Raw genomic sequence first — 25,440 nt, 5'->3', positions numbered from 1 at the left:
ATCCTGGCTGAATCCTGGCTGGAACAGGGAAGAAAGGAGGCTCGAGCGACCGCGCGTTTTCGCCCAGGGCGTAGGAGCGCGCAAAGTGCGGGAGAGATCTGGCGCCGGGGAGGGGGGGGGCATGCGTTGTGCCGGAGAAGGCGAGTGGAGTAGCCGGTCTGTGTGTGTGTGTGTGTGTGTGGTGGTGGGGTGGTGGTGTTGAGAGGTTGGTCCTGGAAACAGCCGGTTCCAGAAAGGCCGGGCCTTTGGGAGAGGTTGCCCTCCAGGGGAATGAGAAAAGATCGGCGGGAATCGGGGTGGGGAGAGGGAGGGGGACTGGTGCCGCAGTTAGGCCGTTCCCCACGTCGGCTTTGGGTGACCAGATCTTGGCCGAAGCGTGGAGCGCTAGGAAGGCCAAGGGAAAAGGCGGGCTTCGGGGAATCCAGGCGGGTGGGTGTTGGGACAGGGGGCAGCTCAGTGAGGAGCGGAAGAGGGTACCGCTGATTCCTGGAGGTGGGGGTGGGACGCACCTGCACAGCCGGGCAGTGCGGGGATCCTTTGGTGCTGAGTGCCAGGAAAGTTCCCTTGTCGCTGTTCCTTAGAAGATCCTCATGGAAGGCTCCGGGGAATACTCAAAGGTGCCTTTCCTAGCTCGCCAGCCCGCCCCCATCTGGGCAGCATAGGCCAGGGGGTCCCAGCAACCTGACAGAGAGCAGTAATACAACTGATTGGATCTCACTTGGGGGAAGGAGGGGAATACCCATTACATGTTTAACCTTCATTGCCCTGTTTGTAAAGGCTAAAATACATGACCTCTTCTCCCACCGCCACCGTTGGCTCCCCTAGGATTGGTTTTCTGGGATCGCTGTGGCTGATTGGCTAGTTCCAGAATATGGGCGGGGCTATTTAGCTAATCTCAGCCTGGTCAGGTTACATACCTGAAGGTGGTGCAGGTGGGCTTCACCCAATCTTTATCTAGCTCTGTATTGGCTTTTGGGTGTTGTTGTTTTAACTTGGCTGCAGTTAAAGTAGAGGTCAGGAGTGGTTCTGGGATCCTTTTGCATGCGTGCAACCCCCAGGAAGTACAAGGGGGTGGGGGACAGAAGGACATTGTCCTTCCAAAGCAAGCTGTGACCTCCTAACAGCAGGACAAGACTTTTGTTCAAAACGGTACTGCTCTACTGTTGTTTTGGTTATGTGTTCTAGTGGACCAATACGGCTACCTGCAGCTTGTGTCTGTAACCTGATGTGATTTGAAGGGGTATTCTGCCATAGGGTAAGGAGTGCTTGAACATAGGAAGTAGTGTGTGTGTGTGAACTGAGAGAAGCGATCATTCTTTGAGGAACAGCAAAAGGCATACAGTCATCTTAAGGTATACGCTGACCTCAGGAAATGTGGTTATTTTATCACATTGTTACAGTTTATTATTATGATACTATTTTAATGCTTTTTTGTGTTACAATTTTTATTTCAACTGTGAAGGGTATTTAGCTGAGATGTTTCTCCTTCCACTTCTTCTTTTAGCACAGTGCCTTAGCCAAGTTATATTCTCTATGCCTGATCTCCCCAGCTTACTCTAAAGTTGTTTCTTGTACTGCTTGACTCCTTAAACCAGCTACTGCATCCCACACTAGAGGTGGCTGCATCAGAGTGCCCCCTGAGTGTAAAGGCATTTCAGATGAGTGGGTGTTGTGGGGATCGAAGAGGAGGTGAAGAAGGGTCCAGCATCAAGAGCCTGGTGGCATTTTTACTGTAAAGGGGAGTGATATCATGATGTTGATGCCATCTCCCTGGATGGATGCAGATAAGGACTGTGTGAGAGGGTGCTGGAATCACTCTCTGAAGAGGTTGGAGCTGAAATGAGCCAGGAGTTGGCTGGCTTTTGAGGCAAATAGAGTTTAAAAGGAGAAAACTATTCCAGTTTGGTTTCACGCTGAACTGGTGGGGGAAAGGGAATGGCTGCCAGGCATTCACCCACTGGGCTTTAAAAAATCATCCAACTACATCCTGTGCAAGAGGAGAGGATGGGACCGAGGCTGGTACGGCACAGGGATGTTCAACTGAAATCCAAACACTGGTAAAACTGTGTTTGGACAGAACTGCATGTGAAGTTCCTATTGGCCTTGGTTGCAGATGTTTGATATGTGGGGTCAGATAAGCGAGAAACAAATAGGGGCAGAGCCTGATTCTCTGGATGCCTATGATGATACTGCATCTCATTGGGTATGTATCCCTCTGGAATCCATCATACATTGTGTTCAGTTCTACCTTCTTTGTAAGCTCCTGGATGTATCCCTACTAACACAACAGCAATTATTGTGGTGGATGTAGGCCTTTGTGGACTCTGAAACACTGTGGGATCACTGTTGGGGAAGGCTGGGTCACTCAGTGTTTGGGTGAAATGTTTTCATACAAGTGAACGACAACCATTGGTTTGTATGTGAGAAAACAAAAGGGTACATTTGAGGTGGTGCTCCTTGACCTTAGTGATCCCAGCTAATTAACTCAAAGCTGCTCCTGTCTACATACTTCAGTATCTTTGTCTGCATGAACCCATCTTGAGTTCCGTTGTTTGATCACTCTAAAGTAGGGGTCCCCAACGTGGTACCCGCGGGTGCCAAGGTGCCTGCCATTACCTTTTATGGTGCCTGCCAAGTGCTTTTAGAAAGTAGGTGGGGCTTTTGCTTGACAGGGCTTTTGATTGACTGTGTAGATTAAAAAACATCCTGTTAAACAGAGCTTTTGCCTGAAATGTTGAAGAGTTACTATTAGAGTTATGTGTGTGTTAAGTGCCGTCAGGTCGCTTCCGACTCATGGTGACCCTATGAATGAAAGTCCTCCAAAATGTCCTATCTTTGACAGCCTTGTTCAGATCTTGCAATTTGAGGGCTGTGGCTTCCTTTATTGAGTCAGTCCATCTCTTGTTGGGTCTTCTATGTAACCTCAATCCCTGACATTTTGTAGTTGGCTCTACCTCCTGCAGCAGCCATGTTGTGACTGGTTCCACCTACCGTGGCAGCCATTTTGTGATTATACCCATAACCCTGTGTCAATTCCAATGGAGTCTGCAGCATCAAAAAGGTTGGGGACACCTTCTCTAAAGTCTGGTGAAATGCTGGAGAACTAGCTTTGATATATAGATATTAGCTTAAAGCATGCCAGCTTGGTTGAGGAAAGGATGAGAAATAGCATGTTCCAGTCCTTTATCAGTCAAACTCGTTCCCTCCCTCCTTCCCTTCAGGGCTGGTTGCCCAGATGGTTTACAGGGCTTGGGACAGGTGTGACATTGGGGGGGGGGGCTGCCAATATTTTCTACAAGTATCTGTATGTTTATGAAGCTGAGTGACCATATGCAAGAATTCTTGTACATGCTGACCTTATCTCTGTTGCTGCCCAGAAGGTTTTACCTTGCAGTTACTGATTTAAACTTCCTTACTGTTAAGGTACAGACCTTGGTAAGGAGTAGGGGCTGCCTCTTCCAGCCTCCCAAGGACAGATTTTTTTTTCAGCCACCTTAAGTTTAACCAAATGAACAAAAGAATTAGCCCTTTCCAGACGGTATGCACATCACTGCTTTAAACGACCTCATAAACCTCAAACCATCTATTATATTTTGTTTTACACACAGCCACGAGTAATATTTACTTAATGACAGTTGGGGACAGGTCCCATGACACAATTACATGTTGAGATTCAGTCTCAGCTTACCTTCTAATACACAGTTGCCTTTATAAAATGAAAACCTTAGATGAAATATGAAGAATTCTGGGGAGTACTTCTGTGAGGCCAGGGCAGGGGCTGATGGTCTGTTTAGGACCTGTGGGTGGTGGTGGGGTTCCTTCGCTTTGCGAGGGTCTGAGACAAATTACCCCAAGTTCTTCTGGGTAGCTCTGTCTCCCTCCAAACATGACCGTGCCCCTAAAATAGAAAAGCTGGCCTGATTCTGCAACCGATCACAGTGTTTTGTAAGGCTGTTAATGAATGCTAGCAAAATACTCTTCATTATGTGAAGGGGGAGAGGAGAACCTGTACATTGCACTCCCCTCGTTATATGTGGGGGGTGGGCGTGTCCTATTGGTGTGGGAGAGGTTGTGTTCCTACTGCTACAGCATTTCCAAATGCAGTACTTTTCTTCCCATTAGTGATGACTATTCATTCATACAAGAGAGAATGAAACGAGGCACTCAGGTGCTCCATTAGAATGGAGCTAGACATATTCCCTGCCTCCAGTGACCCCAGATGACGAGAGTCAAACTTGTTCCTTCCTGTATCGTGCTGCCTCTTCTTCCTAATAGTCCTTGAACTGGATTCTGTCTCTTGGTCATTCTAAAGTGTATGGTAAGTATGTTAGTATATCAGTGGTTGGTTGCTGGAGCAGATACTACTTTATGTTTCACCAGTGGCTGATTCAGATTCCTTTAATTGCCCTATGCAGGGCTGGAAAAATATCTCTGATTGTAAGCATCAGCGCCAGCATTTGATTCTGTACTGCCCGAGGCTAAAAGGCAAGTGTGAATGTTCTTTTTGATTTGGAGTCCCTGTGTGTCTGCTTCTGAGCACGCTCTGTTCAATGGAGCATCAGCTTCATGCTCTCCATCCTTGCAAGGGGAATGTATGACAGCTTCTTTACTTGGTATAAAGTACACAGATAAGCAAAGGGTGTAAAGTGGAGGAAACCAAATTAGTTAAAACTCAGGGGAGATGTTGCTGCTAACTGAAAGGACTGGGAGAGAACTAAGAGATGCAAGAAAGTGGCCATTGGCTGGGAAGGAAAGAAATACCTGGTCTGGAGTTTCAGAGAGCTGCAGAATGGGATTGTGTAGTGATTTCAGTTGTGGAATGGTATCTAGCACACATGACCAGCCTGACCAGCTCCTCTTCTCCCTGCAGGTTGCAGCCTTGGCTCAATGTTGAAATAAGAGAGACATCCCTGCAGTTTCCAGTCTGCCTTCCCTTTGGGCGGTCCATGACACCTCATCACACCCCATCCCCAGTGGCCCTCCAGGTACCAGGGTTTCCTCAAGGCAGGGCAAGTGACCCCTGGAAGTGGTGATAGTCATGTGTTCCAGAGACCTCTGTAGAATCACACACAGGAGCTGTGGAACATGGCTCCCTGATCACATCAAACTTTCCTCTGCTGGATCTCTAGATGCTCTCTTCCTGGAGATCCTGCATGTGCTAGCCTGGTCCCATCCTCCTTGTGTTGGACATGCTTGATTGTGCCCATTGCCATCCTGCTCCTGCCACTCAAGCCTCATCTTGTCTTCCTCTGCAGTCTGTTCTCCTTGCCAGAGCGTGTCCTGTTTAGTGGGCTGGCTTCTTATGTACTACGAATCCTGTAGCCCATACAGTAACCTATAATGAAAGAATTCCTGTTTTCTCTGGCTACGCCCCTAGAGAGAAATACTCAGTCCCAGGGCCCCAAATTCTCATGAGCCTCTACCTACCAACAGTCTACTAATCCACCAGTTCCTTTTTCCCTGCTTTGGGGCCCTTCTGGGAAAGGGGTACGTGGAACATTTCCTGCCTACTGGCTTTGTGGTGTGATCTCTCAGGTAGGCACGGCTCCCCCTATTGAACCGTATGTAGCTGGGTGTCGGAGAGGTAAATTTCCCTTCTCTGCAGCTTTTGCTCCTGTTTATACCTGTTTTTCCTGACTTGGTTTTCCTTTCCTGCAGCATGTCCTGGTTTAGTGGCATCCTGGTGCCCAAGGTGGACGAGCGGAAGACTGCCTGGGGTGAGCGCAATGGGCCCAAGCGCCATCGCCCGGCACTTTGTGGCCCACGCTACATGAGCTGCCTACAGGACCCAGAGCTGGAGCGCGGAGGCAGTGGGGGGCTGGGGCTGAACTGTTCGTGGCAGGAGGACCATTATGGCAAGAAGCAGCAGCTGTCATTGCCGCCTGGTCCTGGGACAGGAGACCTTGGACTCAAAGCCGTGGATCTGGGCTTTGAGGATGGCAGCGGCACAGGGAGCGAGGCCAAGGGACTGTCAGCGAGCGACTGCAGCCGGCGCCTCCTGCAGGTGTTCCGTTCAAAGCGTTTCCGCTCTGCCAAGCTGGAGCGTCTCTATCAGCGCTACTTCTTCCAGATGAACCAGAGTTCATTGACTGTGCTCATGGGAGTCCTGGTCCTCGCCTGTGGCATCATGCTGGTGTTTCACTGTGTGCCTGGTGCCCCCCGTGTGCCCTATACCGCCGCCCTTGTTGTGGCAGCCACTCTCTTCCTGTCCCTCATGGTTCTCTGCAACCGGACTGGCTTCCACCAGGACTGCATGTGGGCTGTGAGCTACCTGGTCATTGGGGCACTGTGTGGCGTGCAGGCTGTGGGCACCCTTCTGGTCTCGCCACGTAGCGCCTCCGAGGGGGTCTGGTGGAGCGTCTTCTTCATCTACATCATCTACACTCTTCTGCCTGTGCGCATGCGAGCAGCCGTGGTGGCTGGGGCTTTGCTTTCAGTGCTTCACCTGGTAATCTCTTGGCATCAAAACCATATGGACTCCTTCCTCTGGAAGCAGGTAAGGAGGAGGGGCCACAGGAGGAGGGAGTGGATGATGAGTGTTTAGGTGACAGAGCAAGTGGGTTGATAAGCGCTGGGAAAGGGAACAGTTGAAACATTTACACTAATTGGGGTGGGGGCAGAGGTGTCTCGTTGAAGGAGATTTGAGGCTTTAGCTATGAAAAGAAAAGACTGTTAAGGCTGAAATTGGGATGGCCGTTGGTTCTGATTCCCAGGCGCTGTTGAATGAGCAAGTGAGTGGCTGCCTTGGTGCTTAAAGGCCAAAGCTTTCTTCTCAAGTTACATCACAGCAGGGACTTGCTGCCATATGGCTCCTTCCTGCACTACTAGGGTAATGTGAGATGACTCTGGCCACTCCGGCTCTTCCTCAGTGCAGCATTGCAACAGTTTCCCAAGGGGCAAGTAGAATATGATTTCACTTGGACATCCAAAATGATCTGCCAGAACTCTCCATTCCATGCTGAATGTGAGTGAAAAGCAATTTTGCAGTTCACCTACCCAGTTCACCTACCCAGTTTCACCACCAGGTGCATAGTAACTGTGTGTGTGGGGGGAGGGACCTGGAGATCTCTGCTTTTCTCATCAGTGTCTCATTTATTTATCCAGTGCAGAGTCTGACAGCATCTCCATAGAATCTTTGCTTAAGTTCTTATATTGCTAATAGTCCACAGTTGTGGTGAGATGGTGAATGTTCATGGGCAGTCTGAGGCTGAGGCCCAGAGACGGTTCAACGGGGGCTTCCAGTTGCTGAGAAGACTTTTTGTGCCCTGTCTTCTGTCCTTCTCCTGGGAACCCCAAACCCTCAATGTCCAGTCTGTCCATTTTTATTTCACAAGTCCTTGACCCACTTCTTGAATTAACTGTGCAGTTTTAAACAGAGTTACCCCCTTCTAAGCCCTTCAGTTGACTCAGAAGGATGTAACTGTTTAGGATTGCACTGCCAATGTTTACAAGGATTAGAAAAGACTTGTACAAGCATTTGGATGAGGAAGAGTTCTGTGGTGTTCAACACTCTTTTTTTTTTTTTAACTTGGAAGTTGATGCATTAAAAGTTTCTGTCATCCTTATATCACTCAGGCTAGAGTACCAGTAACTTTCAGGACCACATAGAAAACCACATCTATGCCCTAGTCCAATGATACAATGGTGTCTCTGGACCATTGTCACTGCATTGTTGGTGCTGTGTAACATGTGCTGTGTGGTGTCTTTGCAGTGATGTAACATTGGTAATTTTGTTGTAACCCTTTATATGCTGGGGTAGCTAGTCTTGAATTGGTCTGTCTGTGACTTGGTACTCTGTCAGTTCCTTAACTGAGCATGTCTGAGTAATGCTTCTGTGTTCATTTCTGCAACGTACAAAAGTTCTGCAAAACCCTTTTGCTAATTGGGAGTTACATCATCTTTTTGTCATTCTGTTGCCCTGCCCCTTGGTATATCGTTTTGTATTTTTATCCCTTTTTGAATCTATTAAATTCAGAATGTCAAAAAGTTAAATAATTGCTCTGCTGTTGCTGTGTGCTGAAAAACGTCTACATAGCACATTTCTTAAACACAAATCATTAAAGGGTGGAACGCCACAGTAGTCTCAGTGCAGTAGTAAAACGTGTAATATATGTGTAGAGAGGGAAAAGCTGGGAGGAAGGGAAAGAAGCCCCGAGAGCATGGTGACATAGAATAATGATGTGGTATTATCCAGACTCTCATGGTGACACATCTGAGCCCCTTTATTAAAATGGGGTTTTAAAAAAAGGCTTGGAAAATTCTCATATCTGCAATTTTTTTTTAAAAAGCAAAGACTGTGGTTTCTGTCACTAAGGCTGGTAAGATTGCATAGCTTACCTTTGTTCTGGGAATAAGCCGGAGAGCAGGGCTCTGTACAACCACAAGATGAGTGACAAGTTCAGGTACCCTGTTTACCTGAAATGAACATCACAGTTTATTTTCTATGTGTGCTGTCAAGAAAAAGCTGGGGTAGGTTTTAAATTTATATACAGTTTACAATTATGTACAACACTTAAAATAAAAAAAACTTTGGGGCATAACTTTTTGTTGGTAGTAGTCATCTTCCTGTCAGGTGAATATGATTGTTTATGGAGAACCACATCTTTTTTTTTTTTAAGATTTTATTTATAATTGAAGGGGTACAGGAAAAGCGGGAGGGATAAAACGTTATATATATAAAAACAATACAATATTGAAAAATAAGCTCAGTTATATATTGTGAAACATTTTCTACACACAAAAAAATTTATTACAAGGTGTCATTCAATTATTCTACTTATATTGATGTTCTATTATATGAAAGTATAGAGTTTACTTAACAGTTAGTTAAAACAAGTTAAATAGTACATAGCCAGCATAATTCATTCAGTTAGCTGCAGTTCATAGAAGAGAACCACATCTTTCATTTGCTCCCTGTCTGCCAATCATGAAGGCAGTCTTCTTCCATGCCATGCTTTTCTGTGACTCTTAAGTAGATTTTATATCTGGCCAAGGACTTGGAACCAGGCTTTTCACATTTAAATTTAGTGCTCTGGGTTGGATCCTATGACTCCTACTAAGTTGGATCCTATAACTCTCTTCCACAAAGTCTTTCTTCAGTTCAGAAAGACTTCCTCCACTGGATAATGACTTTTTCTAATGAATAGAGGCTTCCTCTTCTGAAGAAAAGTTTTTCTATATTGAAAAAAGTCTTTCACCATTGGAGGAAAACTTGGTGGAAGGGGGTCATAGGATCAAACCCTCTATTCTGCAGTAGTTTTACTGGCTTGGGCAGTGCTGCCCTGTCTGGAGAACAGACTTGGCCACAGTTAAACAAGCCTTGGTAACATCCAGATTAGACTGTTGTACTGCATGCCATGTTTGGTTGCCTTTGCAGACTTCTTGGAAGCTTCAGTTTAGTCCAAAATGTAACTGTCCAGTTGTTGTTTGGGGCTCACTACCTTGATCACTTCGGTCTATTTTGATCACTTACATCAGCCTTGTTTGTTTCCTGACACAATTTGAAATCTTTTATTTGACCTTTTAAGTCCAAAAGTGGCTGAGATACCTGAAGGACCACCTTCTTCTGCTATACAAACTTCCCTGAAGATGAGTTTGTGGGGCCCTGCTTTGTATGTCACCCTTTTGATGCATGGCGATGAGTGATGGCGTTCTGAGACTATAGAACAACCTCTCCGGCCAATTAATTTGACTATCCTGCCTGGTCATTTTTGGAAAGGCAGTTAAAACACACCTATTTGACAACCTTCTGTATCTTTAAGGTGCTCTGACCTGGATAGCCCAGGCTAGCCTGATTTCATCAGATCTGAGAAGCTAAGCAGGGTCAACCCTGGCAAGTATTTGGATGGGAGCTCTCCAAGGAATACCAGGGTTGTGATACGAAGGCAGGCAATGGCAAACCATCTCTGAATTTCTCTTGCCTTGAAAACCCATCAGGGGTTGCCAAGAGTCAGATATGACTTGACGGCCAAAAAAACCCAACTTTTTAAGGCACAATGTTATGGCGTCCCCCAGTGGGGGGGGAGAGGTTGGTCATTTTGTATTCGAAAAGGATTGGGCTCTTGCGACATTTTTAAGTGGCCCATGTTTAGCTCTAAAATAATGATGGTGTACCTGGGTTTCCCCCAGGGACACCGTTACATCTAGTTGTCCCTTTTTAGTTCAATCTAAGCATTGAATTCATTGGGTCTTATCCTTAGTAACTGAATTTAGAATTGCATCAGAGTGCAGTCCTAGCAAATTTACTCCACTCTAACCCAATTGAAATTGGTGACCTTAGACTGGACTAATTTTGCATAGGACCACACTGTTTCTTGTGTGTTTTAATTTTACCTGCATTTTTGTGCTATTTTCTACATGCAAACCTAAATGTCTGTATTATATCTGCTAAATGTTTTATTGTTGTTGGATTGTGTATGTTGTCCTTTACCAAAATTTTGGGGCTTAAGCATTTGAACTAAATAAACATTAAGCTTATGCTCCAAAACTATGTAACAACTCCCTTAAGCATGTAAAACATCCCTTCAACATCTTTTATATGTTTTGTAGAATAGTCCCCTCCCCATTCTTTAGCAGGTCTGGCTGTTGTAACATAAGGATTAGACGAACTTTGCTTTTCCAAGCCCTGTAGCGATTAAATGAAAGAATACTCAAATTTATTCTGAACTGATAATGTTATCATGCTAACCTTTATTGGGGAGTTTATAAACTCTGCAAACATAACAAAACTGCTTCTCCAGTAGAGTGATAATTCTGGAGTCATTTTGAGCCCTACATAGTTCGTTACTCTTTTATCAATTTTGCCTTTGAAGTGCTTTGTGAAATGGCAAGGCTTGCATGCCGAAGGGATGCCCCCTTCCTGATGGCAATTCTATTAAAGTTCTCTCTGCTCCGTTGTGGTTCTGTGTTCAGGATTGTGTGAATGCACTGTAGAAAGCAGCTCTCCTGCACACACTCTTAGCATTTTTGCCATGCCTCAGTGGCTGCTGGACATCCATGCTACTTACTTAGCTCATGAATTGGGAGTGGTGGTAGTTAGTGACAGTGATCTTCTGGTTCACAGGCAGAAATCAGTATTAATGGGAAGCCTTAGAAATACTAATCATCTAGTTTTGAAGCACTGTGTGAATAGTAATAATCCCTAGATCAGGTTTGCTGCTGTTTTTCCTGCAGGCATGCTGGCAATTGTGTGGGGGAAACATTTAATGTGAACCTTGTACCTTGCTTAAGCCACTTGCTCAGGGCTACTTCATCTGGGTCCTTTGTAGTACCAATAATAATGGTAGAGAGGATCCCTAACATTTATTTATAGCATTTTGAAAATGTTCAGAGCATATTGTGTGTTATTTCTCAGAGTTTACACCAACTTATAGGAAAGGCCACTATTATTCCCCTGTATTGCAGGTGGCTGGAGGTGGGAAAAGGACTGAGGCTGAAAGAATAGTGGCTTGCTTAAAGCCGGTTAGTGACTTCATGGCTGAGATAACTTCAACCATTGACCTACGTAAAAAAAACATCTTAAAATCCTTCCTCTCTTCCAAGGAACTAAAGGTGGCTCTCCCCTCCTCTGTTTCGCCTTCACAACATTCCTGTGATGTAGGCGAGGTTGATAAACAGGGTGACTGATTCAAGGTCATGGTAAAACAGGAGATTGAGGTTAAGTCTCCCAAGTCTTTGTCTGATACACTCTGAACATTATCAGAGTATCACAGTGTTGTGTAGTGGTTTAATGGGTCGAAGTACGACAACGTCCTAGGGAGGAGGCTTCTATGAAGAGGCTGAGATTTTTGTGCATAGTTACAGGGTACTCCACAATCTCTCCCCCCATATGTGTTTTAGTGAATTTTCCCTCTTTCTGTTCCCCTGTCCATCTCCTAGAACCACGCTCTTGGGATTTTCTTGCCGCCCACTCACCCTACTTGTGTCTTTCATACCCTGGGCAGCAGGAGGGATTGAGAGGGATTACAAAAGCTTCTTTTATGGATCAGGAGCATCTCCTTAGACAAAGGTTCCAATTCATTCTTCAGTGAATGGAGGGCAGCCCAGCTTGTGGCAGAGGAAAAAGGCCCACCATGCAAAGATCAGAAAATAGAGTTTAGCCGGCTCTGTGGAAGCCGAAATAGTGGGGTCATTTCACCAAGGGGATGGGGTCTAGGTTTTGTTTAGCCAGCTGTCAAGATAAAAAGCCGAGTAGGAAAGTCAGTGCCCCATTTCACAAGGGTTCCTCTCCTGCTTGCAGCTCAGCGCCAACATTTTGATCTTCCTTTGCACCAACATCATCGGCATTTGTACCCACTACCCAGCCGAGGTGTCACAACGCCAGGCCTTTCAGGAGACACGTGGCTACATCCAGGCACGGCTGCACCTGCAACATGAGAATCGTCAGCAGGTGGGGAACTTGTGGGGGTTCAGGATTGACTGTGGCATTGGGGGAGTGAGTTGAGGTTGGCAGGAATATGGCTGAGGAGGTCATGTCATCGAAAGATCTAATGTTGGGCTCTAGTTCCTGGTTGCACTACACCAAGAACTAGGATGGTTTTATTCTTTGTGGGGAAGAGCTGCCAGAAGTTTGAGACCCCTCCAATGGGAAGTGAGAATTCAGTTGTTGGGAAAAGGCAAAAAAGACATTGGGAAGGGAAGGGAACAGAGTGTGAACACCGAGGCTGGCAACAGGACTAGGATATTGGTGCTGTCTTGGAATTTCACAGCAAAATTGTTTGGGAAATATTTGTCATGGGTCTTTCTTTCATGGTGGGGGACAGGAGCGGCTTCTGCTGTCAGTGCTGCCACAACATGTGGCCATGGAGATGAAGGAGGATATCAACACCAAGAAGGAGGACATGATGTTCCACAAGATTTACATCCAGAAACATGACAATGTCAGGTACCAGGATATTGGAATGGGAGGAAGAGATACCTGAGAGCAAGCAAGGTTCAAGAGCTGCAGTTAACCAAAAAACATTCTACAACAAACTTGGAGGAGTTAAAATTGTAGGAGACGATAGTGGGGAGAAGAGAAGCTGTTGGCGAGTTAGGGGGCTGTTGGGTGACTGAAAGTTCTGATACTCACTTCCCTTCTCTTTCTACCCAAACAGCATTCTGTTTGCTGACATTGAGGGTTTCACTAGCCTGGCATCTCAGTGTACGGCACAGGAACTGGTGATGACATTGAATGAGCTCTTTGCACGTTTTGACAAACTGGCTGCGGTAAGTAATGAAGGTAGCACTGGGGGCATGGAGCTGGGGTTGGGACTTTTTCTGGGCCTGTAGAGGGATAGTTATGGGGCCAATGTTGTGCTGCTGTCACTCTACCAGAAGATAATGCCATCCTCTCTTCTGGTGTCCAGTTCTTCTAGACAATCCCTTCTTAATGTTGTGACTGCCCACTGTTCAGTGATATCAGGCCGACAATTTTTCATTCCTGTATTTATTTTCCATGGAAACTTTTCCATGTCTAAAAATCCTAATTAAATTTATGAAATTTCCTTTCCCTAGATTTAACAGCCATTAGCTATTCATCTGCCATTTCACACTTTTAAAAAGTTGGAAATAAAGATTAATTTATACTTGACACTATAAAGAGGAAAGTTGCCACATTTCTCATGCAATTCACCAATCTACTTGATAGCAGATAATGCAGTATCCGCTTCTTGGAAAGCATAATTAGCTGTTTTACCCAGAGAGTGATATATTTTTGCAATATTATTTTGTGGATATGCTAAAACAATGTGGGCCAGGGAGTCTACTTGATCCAGACAAAATGGGCGTTTGCATTCTTCTGCAATAATTTTATTGTATCTCCCTTGCGTCTCGGCTGAGTCTAAGGCATTACACCTTGCCAATAAAAAAGCTCATCTAAATTTATGGATTTCTAACCAGTGGAAATAGTCTGGCAAGGAAAAGGTACCATTAACAGGTATCTGGAACAAGAGAACATTTACGGTTTGCGTCCTTAAATGCTAAGGAACAATTCTCATTTAAGATCTTATTATGTAATTGTTTACAGCTTGCTTTACAAATACTATTCCTTGCAGCTTTCAGTCGTTCTATTGGAAAGGAAAATCTTTTGTCTAACCTGCTAGTCCAGGTGGACATAGAGATATCTGAGATTAACAACTGAAACATATCAGGAGCTGTTGATGGTTCAAAGAAGGAATACCAAAATTTAGTGACAGATGGATGTATAATAGATTATAGGTTTGGGAGCCCCAGTTCTAATCGTAGAGTGGAGAAGGAAATTTATTGCAGAATACACAGCAAGTTTCTAAAAAAATGGAAGAATATCAAGATGTTCCATATGGCCAGTGTACCAAACTGGAGCAGCATATCTAACAATTGAATGTATGATTGCTCTATATAGGGTCATAAGGGTTGGTACAAATTGCCCTCCTTTGCAAAAGTAGATTTTTTTAAAAGGAAGATAAAGGAGTTTAACTTTTGCATTAACATATGGATATGCAAGTCCCAAGAAAGATTGTGTGTAAACATGACCCCGATGTACTTAAAATTTCTTACTATCTGTATAGAATTTCCCCATAGGGATGAGAAACACACCCTTTTATGTTTAGATTTAGTGAAGATTAAAACCTTGGTTTTATCAAAGTTTATTTCTAAATATTGTTTAGTGCAATAATCATAAAGCTCATTTAATATTTTCACTACACCTGGGAGTATATGGGTTAACAATACTAGATCGTCTGCATATGCTAAGTATGGTATTGGCCGGCTACTTAGCTGAGGAGAACAGGATCTGCAATTCTGGCTAGGTAGAAAGTCATTTATGTATAAATTGAATAGATGTGGGGCCAGGATGCAGCCCTGCCTTACACCTCTTCTTACCTTGATTGGGTTCAAGAGGGTAGAGCTACCTGGTATACGAATCCGTATAAGATTTTAAGAATATAATTTCCTAATAAGCATCAATAATCTGCCAGGCAAGCCCATATTAAAGAGTTTTTTCCAAAGTGTAACTAGATATGGAATCAAATGCACCACAAAGATCAATAAATGAAGGATATTGTACGCCACCAGCTCCTCTTGTGTATTTGTTGGCCAGTGATGATAACATAAAGCAATGGTGCAAGCAAGAATGTTTTTCTCACTCTGAGGATGAGGACATCTTGAAACTTGGATGATTTCCACTGGTTGCTCAGGGAGGCAGGAACTTCCTGCCTCCTGGAGGGATTTGCGCACTCTTCAGTTCATTTCCTGCCTAGCAAAGGGAGAGCAGCAGTGAAGCAGCTCTTTGTTTGCAACTAGTTTCATCTACACTTTAGGAAGCCCACCTTTGTTCCATTCTTTTAGGATTTCTTACCTTTGTCTCCAATCTGGTCCACTCAGCCGGCTTTCATGTTCTCTCCTCTCAGCTTTTGTTTTCCTCTGTCATTCTCTTCCCCCTCCATCTGTTCCTTTCTGCCAAAACAAAATGGCAGATTGGTGATATGGTGGCAAAGGATTTATCTACAATGGAGACATGGACAGGTCTTCTTGCGGTCATGCCACAGAGGAGCAACAGACCTTCTCACAGCCATTTTTTCACAGTAAAACGGAGGAGGAGAGCAGGGTGAGCTCAAAGAAAGAGGACAGATGTGGTGCCTAGGAAGGGCAAAGAAAAGGGCTTCTTTGAGTTAATCAACACCCCCAGGCTACTGGCTTGGTCCTATGTGGCCTTGAGAGTATGCCTAGCTCCGCTGAGAACACCCCATTGGCACAGATGGCTTTGGCTGAGTTTACGTGGAGGGTTAATGTACCACTCCCCTCCAGCAGCAGCTGCAGGGGGGCAACCAGTCTTACATGCTAAGTTTGTGGAGATTGTGAAAAATGCCTTGAAGAGGGGTGGCACTTTCTTCAAATGCCCTCCCTCTCCCCATATATTAGGGGATCGCAGGGTTCTCCTCCAAGTTCCCCACAGCAAGGACCTCTACCCAGGAAAGCCTAGGGATGGGACCACAAGTCTACCAAATGTAGTCCCATAGATAATGGTCCATTCAGACAACCAGGAAGGTTCCCCACGGGCACCTACCCCAGCCACATAGTGCAGCATACTTCCTCCCTTCACACATTTGATGACGAGGAGGAAGAGTTCTCTTCTGATGAGGACAAACTGGCAGTTGGGGTGTAACAAACCCTGCTGGACAAGGCCATTATGGCTTTGGGCTTGCCAGAGGAATCCAGCTCAGTAGAGGAGCCATAGGGCAAGAGATCTTGGCCAATGGGCTCTAAGAAATTGATCCCAGACGGGCAGCCTCCATTAAAAACAGTGCTGTTCCCAGAATTCTTGAGTTACTGGTCAAGGCCAAATTAAAAAAACAACAACAACCAGGCAAACAGTCTTCTACTTCCACCAAAAGGTTTTTTATAACTTGGCCCCTCATGCTATAGATAGGCCGCAGGTACCCTGGGTGGATACCCCTGTAATGCTGTAACAACACTCCAGTCTTCTGACTTACTTGGGCTCAATCAAGATCGCTTAGATAGGAAGGCAGACTGAGCTTCCAAGGAGGCACCCGAGGCATCAGCCTTGCCATCAGAGCAGCAGCGACCCCAGTTCTTATCTCTAGAGCTGTGATCGTTCAGGCCCACAAGTTCAATCAGTTAATCCCAGGGGGCAACCTCAGGGCTTCAGAAGGGGCAAATCGTGTCCTCTGAGTGGCACTTTCTTGCTGATGCACCTTCTTGCTGATGCATCCCTTGACATCATGACCTTGGTGACCCACTCTATGGCAGCAGGATCCACCTTCTGATGGGCATCATGGTTCAGTTATGACCTACCCATTCTAGGGAGATAGAAAAATAAAAAAGAATCCTGTCAGCAGATAGTAACAGATTTGGGTCACCGCAGGTGGATCTATTCGCATCAACATCCATTCACCTACTGCTGAGATTCTTCTCCCAGTATCTCCACCCAGCAGAATGGACAGATGCCCTCCTATCCCGTTGGCCTTAAGGTCTAATACATGCCTTCTCTGCTGATTATTCTGAAAGCCCTGAGAAAATTACAACAGGAACAAGCGGTAGTCATCTTCATTGCTCCAGAGCGGCCCAGAAGACCATGATTTCTGACTCTGATGGAACTGTCCATAGAGGAATCGTGGAGGCTTCCAATATACCAGGACTTGTTACAACAGGGCCCGGTTTAACACTCGAACCCGGACCAGCTACAACTGACTGCCTGGTTATTTGCCAGAGCAGGATGTTAGGTATGGGATATGATGAAGATGTGGCAGATTCTATCTCAAACTCTAAAAGACCAGCCACTAGGAGGATATACAACTCTTCTTGGAAAGCATTTGCTGGTGCAGACATATGCACGTGGACCCTTCCAGTCAAAGGTTGGTCAGTTATCATTAGGATGTCATATGCCATAATCTCAAAGTTTTTACATTGCGCAAACATGTGGCATCCATTGCCAGAATAGTCCCTCGTCTAGCAAGAATTTTTGTTAAGACACCTGCATGTCAAATTCTGCATAAAGGGCGCTACACAGACCAGTCCACCTACGATTCACAGGTTCCCAAAGTGGGGACTGCCTGTAGTCATTGGGTGCTCGCCGAGGATCACTATGAATTTCTGAGGGAAATCACACTTAAGTAACCCTGTATGTAAATCTTTTTCTGGCAAGCAGTCGCATTTAACCACAGGGTGTCTTGACTGGGAGTCCCATTGACCAGGAACGGTTTGTGTGTAGATAGGTTAGTACTACGCCCTGATCCTACCATCATCCTTAAGATAAATTCCATCTTCCTTCCTTCTGTCCACTTCCCAGCATGCGTATAGGAGAAGGAGTGGCACGCGCTTGACCCGCAACACGCTGTGCACATTTACACCAGAGGCACCAGATCCATTAGAAGGTTTGACGCTCTGTTCATCTCTCTGACCTCCTCAAACAAGAGAGGGATGTCATGAGCTGCCATCAGTGATAGTGTTAAGCAATGCATCTAACAGACTTACAAGGCAAGTGACATCATTATACCACCTGGCATTACTGCCCACTCTGTACAAAGCGTATCTACATATGCAGCATTCAGTCACCAGTCCATGGTGGAGGAGATGTGCCAGGCAGTGATGTGGTCTTCCATATCTGCCTTCGTCAGACACTACAGTCAAGAATCCTTCACGTCAGTAGATGCAGCCTTTGGATGAAGAGTTCTGCAACAAGTGGTGGAAGAAGACTAATACCCCCACTAATGGGACACAGCTTTTGGAGGTCCCAAGTTCCAAGATGCCCTCCTCCTCAGAGTGAGAAAGAACCTTGGATTACTTACCATGAAGGTTCCTTCTGCTCGGAGGTAAGGAGGACATCTTGCCCACCCAAGATGGAGTAGATCAACAACGAAAAAGGCAAAAAATGGTGATCTAGTTGGGGAAGCTTACTCAGCACCTTTTAACAGAAAACGTTCAGCACTCAGATTATAAAAAAATAATCAAATAAATAAAAATAAAAAAGGTGAAGGACAGCTTAGGACAATTTAGTGATTTTCCACTGTCCTTCTATTATTCTCACTCTGTTCTGTTTAACTCGTTGGCACCTGTTCTATTTTTCTAGTTCTGTGTGCCTTCTGGTTCCTTCCTGTCTCATTATAGCTTGGAAAGTTTGTGAACTAAGGAGGAGTGGGCGATTCCTTCCCAGGAGACAGGAAGTTGAAGATTGGCCTCCCTGAGCAACCAGTGGGAAGCACCCAAGTTTCAAGATGCCCTCCTTACCTCAGAGCAGAAGGAACCTTCATGGTAAGTAGTCCCAGGTTCGTTTCCTAAATCCATATTGGACATTGCTTAAGATGTTTGTGTCCTCCATCCATGCTTTCAGCCTACTAGCTAAGTGGCTAGCATAAAGTTTGCCAATAACGGAGAGTAAGTTTATAGGAAGTGGAAGGAGGGCCTTATAACCAAAGAGGAATATAAACAAATAACTAGTGCTTGTAGGAAAGCTAAAGCTCAGTATGAGGCTAGCGAGACATGCTAAACACAACAAAAAAGGGTTCTTTTCCTATGTACAGAGTAAGAATAAGGACAAGATAAGCCCATAGCAGGGACCGGAAAGTGAAATTGTAACAGGAGATGAAGAGAGGGCAGAACTCTTCAATTCCTACTTTTCCTCAGTCTTTTCTTGCGAGGGAAGAGGTGCTCAACATGGCATAAACAGAACACATGATGAGAGAAGGGAGTTGCAGCCTAGGATTGGCATTGGAGTAGTGCACAAACACCTAGTTTATTTAAATGAAACAAAGTCCTCAGAGCCAGATGAATTGCATCCAAGGGTACTCAAAGAACAATGTCCATTATTTTTGAGAAGTCTTGCAGAACAGGTGAGGTGCCAGAAGATTGGTGGTGGGCAAATGTTGTCCCCATCTTCAAGAAGGGGAAAAAGGAGGACCTGGGTAACTACCGACCCATCAGCTTGACTTCTATACCGGGGAAAGTTTCCGAACAAATCATCAAACAGTCAGTCCTTGAACATTTAGAAAGGATGGACCTGATTACTAAGAGCCAGCACGGGCTTCTCAAGAACAAGTCATGTCAGACTAATCATATCTCCTTTTTTGAGAAAGTTACTACCTTGCTGGGTCAGGGGAATGCTGTAGACATAGTTTATCTTGATTTCAGTAAGGCTTTTGATAAGGTTCCCCATAATATTCTTGGTGACAAATAGGAAAAACGTGGTTTAGATCCTGTTACTGTTAGAGGGATCTGTAATTTATTGACAGATCGCACCCAAAGAGTGCTTGTTAATGGTTCCTCTTCCACTTGGAGAGGACTGGCTAGTGGAGTGCCTCAGGGATCTGTCCTGGGCCCTGTGTTGTTCAATATCTTTATTTGGATGAAGGAATAGAGGAGATTCTTATTAAATTTGCAGATGATACTAAATTGGGAGGGGTAGCAAATATGGTAGAAGACAAAGCCAGGATACAGGATGATGATGACAGGCTGGAGAATTGGGCTTAAACTAATAAAATGCACTTAAACAAAATGTAAAGTTCTGCATTTAGGTAGGGAAAATCAAATGCATAATTATAGGATGGAGGAGACTTGTCTTAGCAGTTGTGTGTGCAAAAGGATCTTGGGGTCTTAGTAGACCAAACACTGACTATGAGTCAGCAGTGTGATGAGGTAGCTAAAAAGGCAAATGTGATCTTGGGCTGTATCAACAGAAGTATAGTGTCCAGATGACGCAAAATGATGGTATCTCTTTTCTCTGCTCTGGTTAGACCTCACCTAGAGTATTGTGTTCAGTTTGGGGCAGCACAATTTAAGAAGGATGTAGACAAGCTGGAATGTGTCCAAAGGAGGGCAACAAAGATGGTGAGGGATCTGGAGACCAAGTCCTATGAGGAAAGGTTGAAGGAGCTGGGTATGTTTAGCCGGAGGAGGAGAAGACTGAGAGGGGATATGATAACCATCTTCAAGTACTTGAAGGACTGTTATAAAAAGGAGGGTGCCGAGTTGTTTTCTGTTGCTTCAGAAGGTCAGACCAGAATCAACGGGTTGAAATTAAATCAAAAGAGTTTCCAACAGTTAGAGCAGTTCCTCAGTGGAACAGGCTTCCTCAGGAGGTGGTAAGCGCTCCTTTCCTGGAGGTTTTTAAGCAGAGGCTGGATAGCCATTTGTCAGCAATGCTGATTCTATGGCCTTAGGCAGATGATGAGAGGGAGGGCATCTAGGCCATCTTCTGGGCATGGAGTAGGTGTCACTGTGTGTGTGTGGGGGGGAGGTAGTTGTGAATTTCTTGCATTTTGCAGGGGGTTGGACTAGATGACCCTGGTGGTCCCTTCCAACTCTGATTCTATGATGATAATTAGTAGGATCTTTTTTGTTCCCTTTTTATAAAACTGAACTATAATTGCTAATTTCAAAGTATCAGGCATTTCCCTAGTCTGATTTATCTCAGTAAATGAAGGTGCCAAAAGGAAGCCCACCAAACTAGATCAAGTTTAAGCAGTTCAGGTGGGATGTAGTCACAGCCTAGAGACTTCCCTGGTTTTAAAGATTTTATTAGACTGACTACTTTCCTTTTTGTAACATTTGGCCAGCTTGGAAATGTTGAAATCCTTTAATTCAGCAGGATTTATCCCTAGTTGTGGCAAAAACTTTTTCGTAATGCTGTTCCCATTTAGAAGAGGGAATTGGAGGTACAGGATCCACTTGGGAACTAAAGGTCTTACGTTCATGCCAAAAATCTGTATGATTTTTTTATTTGCAAGATATATTATCTTAGATTATTCTTTCTTCCACGAGTCTTTGTTTTTAGTTTTAAGTAGGCAGTTGTAATGTCCCCTAATCTGCAGAAATCTTTGATAATTAAAATGGGTAGGATTTTTCTTAATTACAGCATAAGATTTCTTAACAGTTCTTTTTTGCAATCTACAGTCCCCATCAAACTAGTGTTCCCCGGTGTATCTATCCCTCTTCAAAACTGTTTTAGTCAAAATGGGAGTAAACAATTTAATTATCGCTTCCAGGTTAGAGAAGAGGTTTACGATACTGGGTACTTCAAGTGTTGTTGACAGAATCTGATTCACTTCTTGCTGCCTCATTATTGCCCTAGCTTCTGGCGCTATATTTTTATCCCATTTCCTCCAGACAATTACTTTATCATTACTGGCATGTGGGAGACCTTTTAATTCAAAATGTAATTCCAGCGGGAAATGGTCGCTGATTAATATATCAGCTACCTGATCAGCCTCTGTACCAGAGGACTGGAGAATGGCCAATGTTAACACCCATTTATAAAAAAGGTTCCAGGGGGGACCCAGGAAATTACAGGCCAGTTAGCTTAACGTCTGTTCCGGGTAAATTAGTGGAAAGCATTATTAAAGAGAGAATTGTCAAGCATATAGAAGGGCAAGGTCTGCTGGGCAAAACCCAACATGGCTTCTGTAAGGGTAGGTCCTGTCTCACTAACCTATTAAAGTTTTTTGATAGCGTCAATAAGCATGTGGACAGGAATGAGCCTGTGGATATTGTGTATTTGGATTTCCAAAAAGCTTTTGACAAAGTCCCCCACCAAAGACTGCTAAGCAAACTTCATAGTCATGGGATAAGAGGACAAGTCCTCTTATGGATTGAGAGCTGGCTAAAAAATAGGAAGCAGAGAGTAGGAATCAATGGTCAGTTCTCACAATGGCAGTATGTGAGCAATGGGGTGCCTCAGGGATCTGTGTTGGGGCCGGTGCTTTTCAACCTGTTCATCAGTGACCTGGAGTTGGGGTTAAACAGTGAAGTAGCCAAGTTTGCAGATGACCCCAAATTATTTAGGGTGGTTAAAACAAAATCAGACTGTGAAGAGCTCCAGAAGGATCTCTGCGTACTGGAAGAATGGGCATTAAAATGGCAAATGGGATTCAATGTGAGCAAGTGTAAAGTGATGCATCTTGGGGCAAAAAATCCCAACTTCACATATACACTGATGGGATCTGTGCTGGCAGCAAAAGACCAAGAAAGGGATCTTGGGGTGGTAGTGGATAGCTCAATGAAGATGTCAACCCAGTGTGCGGCTGATGTAAAAAAGGCAAATTCCATGCTGGCCATAATTAGACGAGGAATAGAGAATAAAACTGCTGATATCATACTGCCCTTGTACAAATCTATGGCGAGACCACACTTGGAATACTGTGTACAGTTCTGGTCACCACACCTAAAAAAGGATATTGCAGAGCTTGAGAAGGTGCAGAAAAGAGCAACCAAAATGATGAAGGGACTAGAGCAACTGTCCTATGGGGATCGGTTAGGACGCTTAGGGTTGTTTAGCTTGGAAAGAAGGCGGCTAAGGGGAGACATGATAAGAGGTCTATAAAATTATGCATGGTTTGGAGAGAGTGGACAGGGAGAAGTTTTTCTCCCTCTCCCATAATACTAGAACACGGGGTCATCTGCTAAAGCTGGAGAGCGAGAGATTCAAAACAGATAAAAGGAAATATTTTTTCACACAACGCATAGTTAAATTGTGGAACTCCCTGCCCCAGGATGTGGTGATGGATGCCAGCTTGGAAGGCTTTAAGAGGGGAGTGGACATAGTCATGGAGGAGAGGGGTATTCATGGTTATTAGTTAGAATGGATACTGGTCATGCTGCATACCTATTCTCTCTAGTATCAGAGGAGCATGCCTATTATTTTGGGTGCGGTGGAACACAGGCAGGATGGTGCTGCTGCACTCGTCTTGTTTGTGGCTTCCTAAAGGCACCTGGTTGGCCACTGTGTGAACAGACTGCTGGACTTGATGGGCCTTGGTCTGATCCAGCAGGGCCTTTCTTATGTTCTTATGTACCTATAACTTTACTAGGGGCAATAAATTGTGCAAAGAGTTTCTTTTTGGAAAGGAAGGTAAAGTCTCCAGTTGGAAGGTATTCCTCTTCAATAGAAATAAATTTAAGTTCATAATCATTTGTGCTCGTCTGATGCCCAAGTAATTTATGCCTTTATCCTTACACCTCCATGTTCCCATGGCAGGTATAAAATCAGGTGGTGTGTAACCCCACAGTTGGGATTTCAAAAGGATATCATTGTCTGCTCCTTTTCTGGCATTTAAATCTCCTGCAATAATTAATAGCTTAACTGTAAATTATGAATGTAATTTTCCAGAATGGTCCATCATTCATCAAAGTCCTTTTTTTATTATAGGTTGGTAAGTATATGTTAGCCAAAATGATCCAAAGAGGACCAAGTTTCCCTTTAATTGCTATTGCTAAATTCTGAGATGCACACTCTAAAACTTGTTGATCTGACAGAGTGTTAGAAATATAGCAAGTTAGGCCTCCTTTTGGGTGTCCTCCAATTTTGATTGCTGGTTAAAAAAAATAAGAATTATAACCATCAGGGTGAATTTCATCCAAGGACCATGTTTCTTGCAATAAAATACAATCAGATTTTTGTAAATATTTAAAGGTTGCTGAATCTAATAAATTTCTTTTGTCCTGCTATATTCTAGCTCACAATAGACTTCAAAACCATGCGTAACTTCAATCAAATAGTTCTAAAAAATCATAAGGCAATTTAGGAACAGTCACATTGGCGGTTACCACTTTAGGAGACAACAGAACACTTAAAGAAGGTTCTGTTGTACAGACTGTGTTATATTTAGCAGTTTTTGCTGTTTGAGAAAACTCCTGCGTTAGACTATATGTCATGATTCCCCCATTTAGTCAGTGTTCCCCCATTTAGTCAGTGTATCTATCTTGTCTTGATACTACATATGGAGAATTTGGAATTAATAGGTATAAGTGACTCTTTTTCTCATTTGGTAGTAAAAAAATAATTTGTCTTTTAAGTCATCAAATTTTCCAACCAGATTTGTGTTGCTCATTGGTTAAGGTCTTAAGGGATCAGGGAGATTAGTTTCTATACCTATTTATAGATTTATATTTGGCTTGGTACAAATTTCTTCTGGATTCTTGTTAGTAGATACCTGGTTCTCCCATTGCATGGGACTGTCACACCAAGAGAGTGGATTTTTAAAAACTCCGTTAATGTGAATTCTATATTTTAATAACATTTTATACTTATTAAAAATTATTCTGGGAATTTCAGAGGTTTTAAAAGTTAGATCTACCCTTAGCTGAAGAAAGGAGCAAGGAAGAGAGTCAATAAAGATCAAATCAATCTTGATTTTTGGTACCTGTGATAAAAAACTCAAATGATTTTTAACACTTCAGATGATCTTCCAAGAGGGACAATTCTTGCTGATTGGAAAAGCATGGACTGACACTTTATTGTCACATAGCTATAATTCTGTGTCTACATTTTGATTGTCAGTATTACATGGTTTATTTTCTGCTTTTTCCTTCAGAGAGGCACATTGATTTACTACCTCCCTTTTACAGGTTGAGTGCAGTTTATCAAAGCTATAGAGTTGTGCCAAAAAAAAGGGGGGGGTAAATTTCGGGTATGGGTTTATTAGGCCTGATTTTTTTGTAGTAAACCCAGAATAAGCCGAATACTCATACTGGTAAAGGGGTATTTCAGCTTTATTTCCAGGTTTACTGAAAAAAATTGGGTCCATTATTGTCTATGGGGATTTTTTTTTCCAAAGCTCCTGTTTGGGCATTTTTGGAGGTAGAATCCCCAAATTTCCAGGGTAGCTTCAAGGGACTTTCCTTGCATGAACTCTGAAGTTGGTGAAGATTGGGTCAGGGGGTCTGGTTTTATGGGGTCTGGAAGGGGTTTCCCCCTCCTCCATAGAGAAGCATGGTAAGTTTACAATGCTTCTCTATGGAGGAGGGGGTGACACCATAAAATCGGACCTCCTGACCCAATCTTAATCAAGCTTCGGGGTTCACACAAGGAGAGCCTAGTGAAGCTTCGCTGCGAATTTGGTGACTTCTACCTCAAAAAATCCCCTCCCGGGAGAATTTTAAAACTACTTACTTTTCACAGTCTGTAATGGCTGTACTGTACCCAAGAATCATGGGAAAACTCAGTTTCCCATTAATGCTTGCAATACACAGGCC

The 25,440-nt window shown here is 44.1% G+C and overlaps 1 protein-coding gene across 1 annotated transcript in view; it reads left to right on the top strand.

Annotated features, from left to right (window-relative positions):
- The first annotated feature begins 4,868 nt into the window (after positions 1-4,868).
- ADCY6 (adenylate cyclase 6) overlaps positions 4,869-25,440 on the top strand; it is a 59,648-nt gene continuing 39,076 nt past the window's right edge. The window contains exons 1-5 of the mRNA XM_056856147.1: positions 4,869-4,985; positions 5,659-6,496; positions 12,239-12,388; positions 12,762-12,883; positions 13,095-13,206. Of these exons, the coding sequence (XP_056712125.1) occupies positions 5,660-6,496; positions 12,239-12,388; positions 12,762-12,883; positions 13,095-13,206 (1,221 nt within the window). The 5' untranslated portion in view covers positions 4,869-4,985; position 5,659. The remainder of the gene's footprint in view (positions 4,986-5,658; positions 6,497-12,238; positions 12,389-12,761; positions 12,884-13,094; positions 13,207-25,440) is intronic.

Source organism: Euleptes europaea, chromosome 1 (genome assembly GCF_029931775.1).
Source record: "Euleptes europaea isolate rEulEur1 chromosome 1, rEulEur1.hap1, whole genome shotgun sequence".
Lineage (NCBI taxonomy): Eukaryota > Metazoa > Chordata > Lepidosauria > Squamata > Sphaerodactylidae > Euleptes > Euleptes europaea.
The sequence above is the reverse complement of the archived record's forward strand: the minus strand, read 5'-3'. Positions and strand labels throughout refer to the sequence as shown.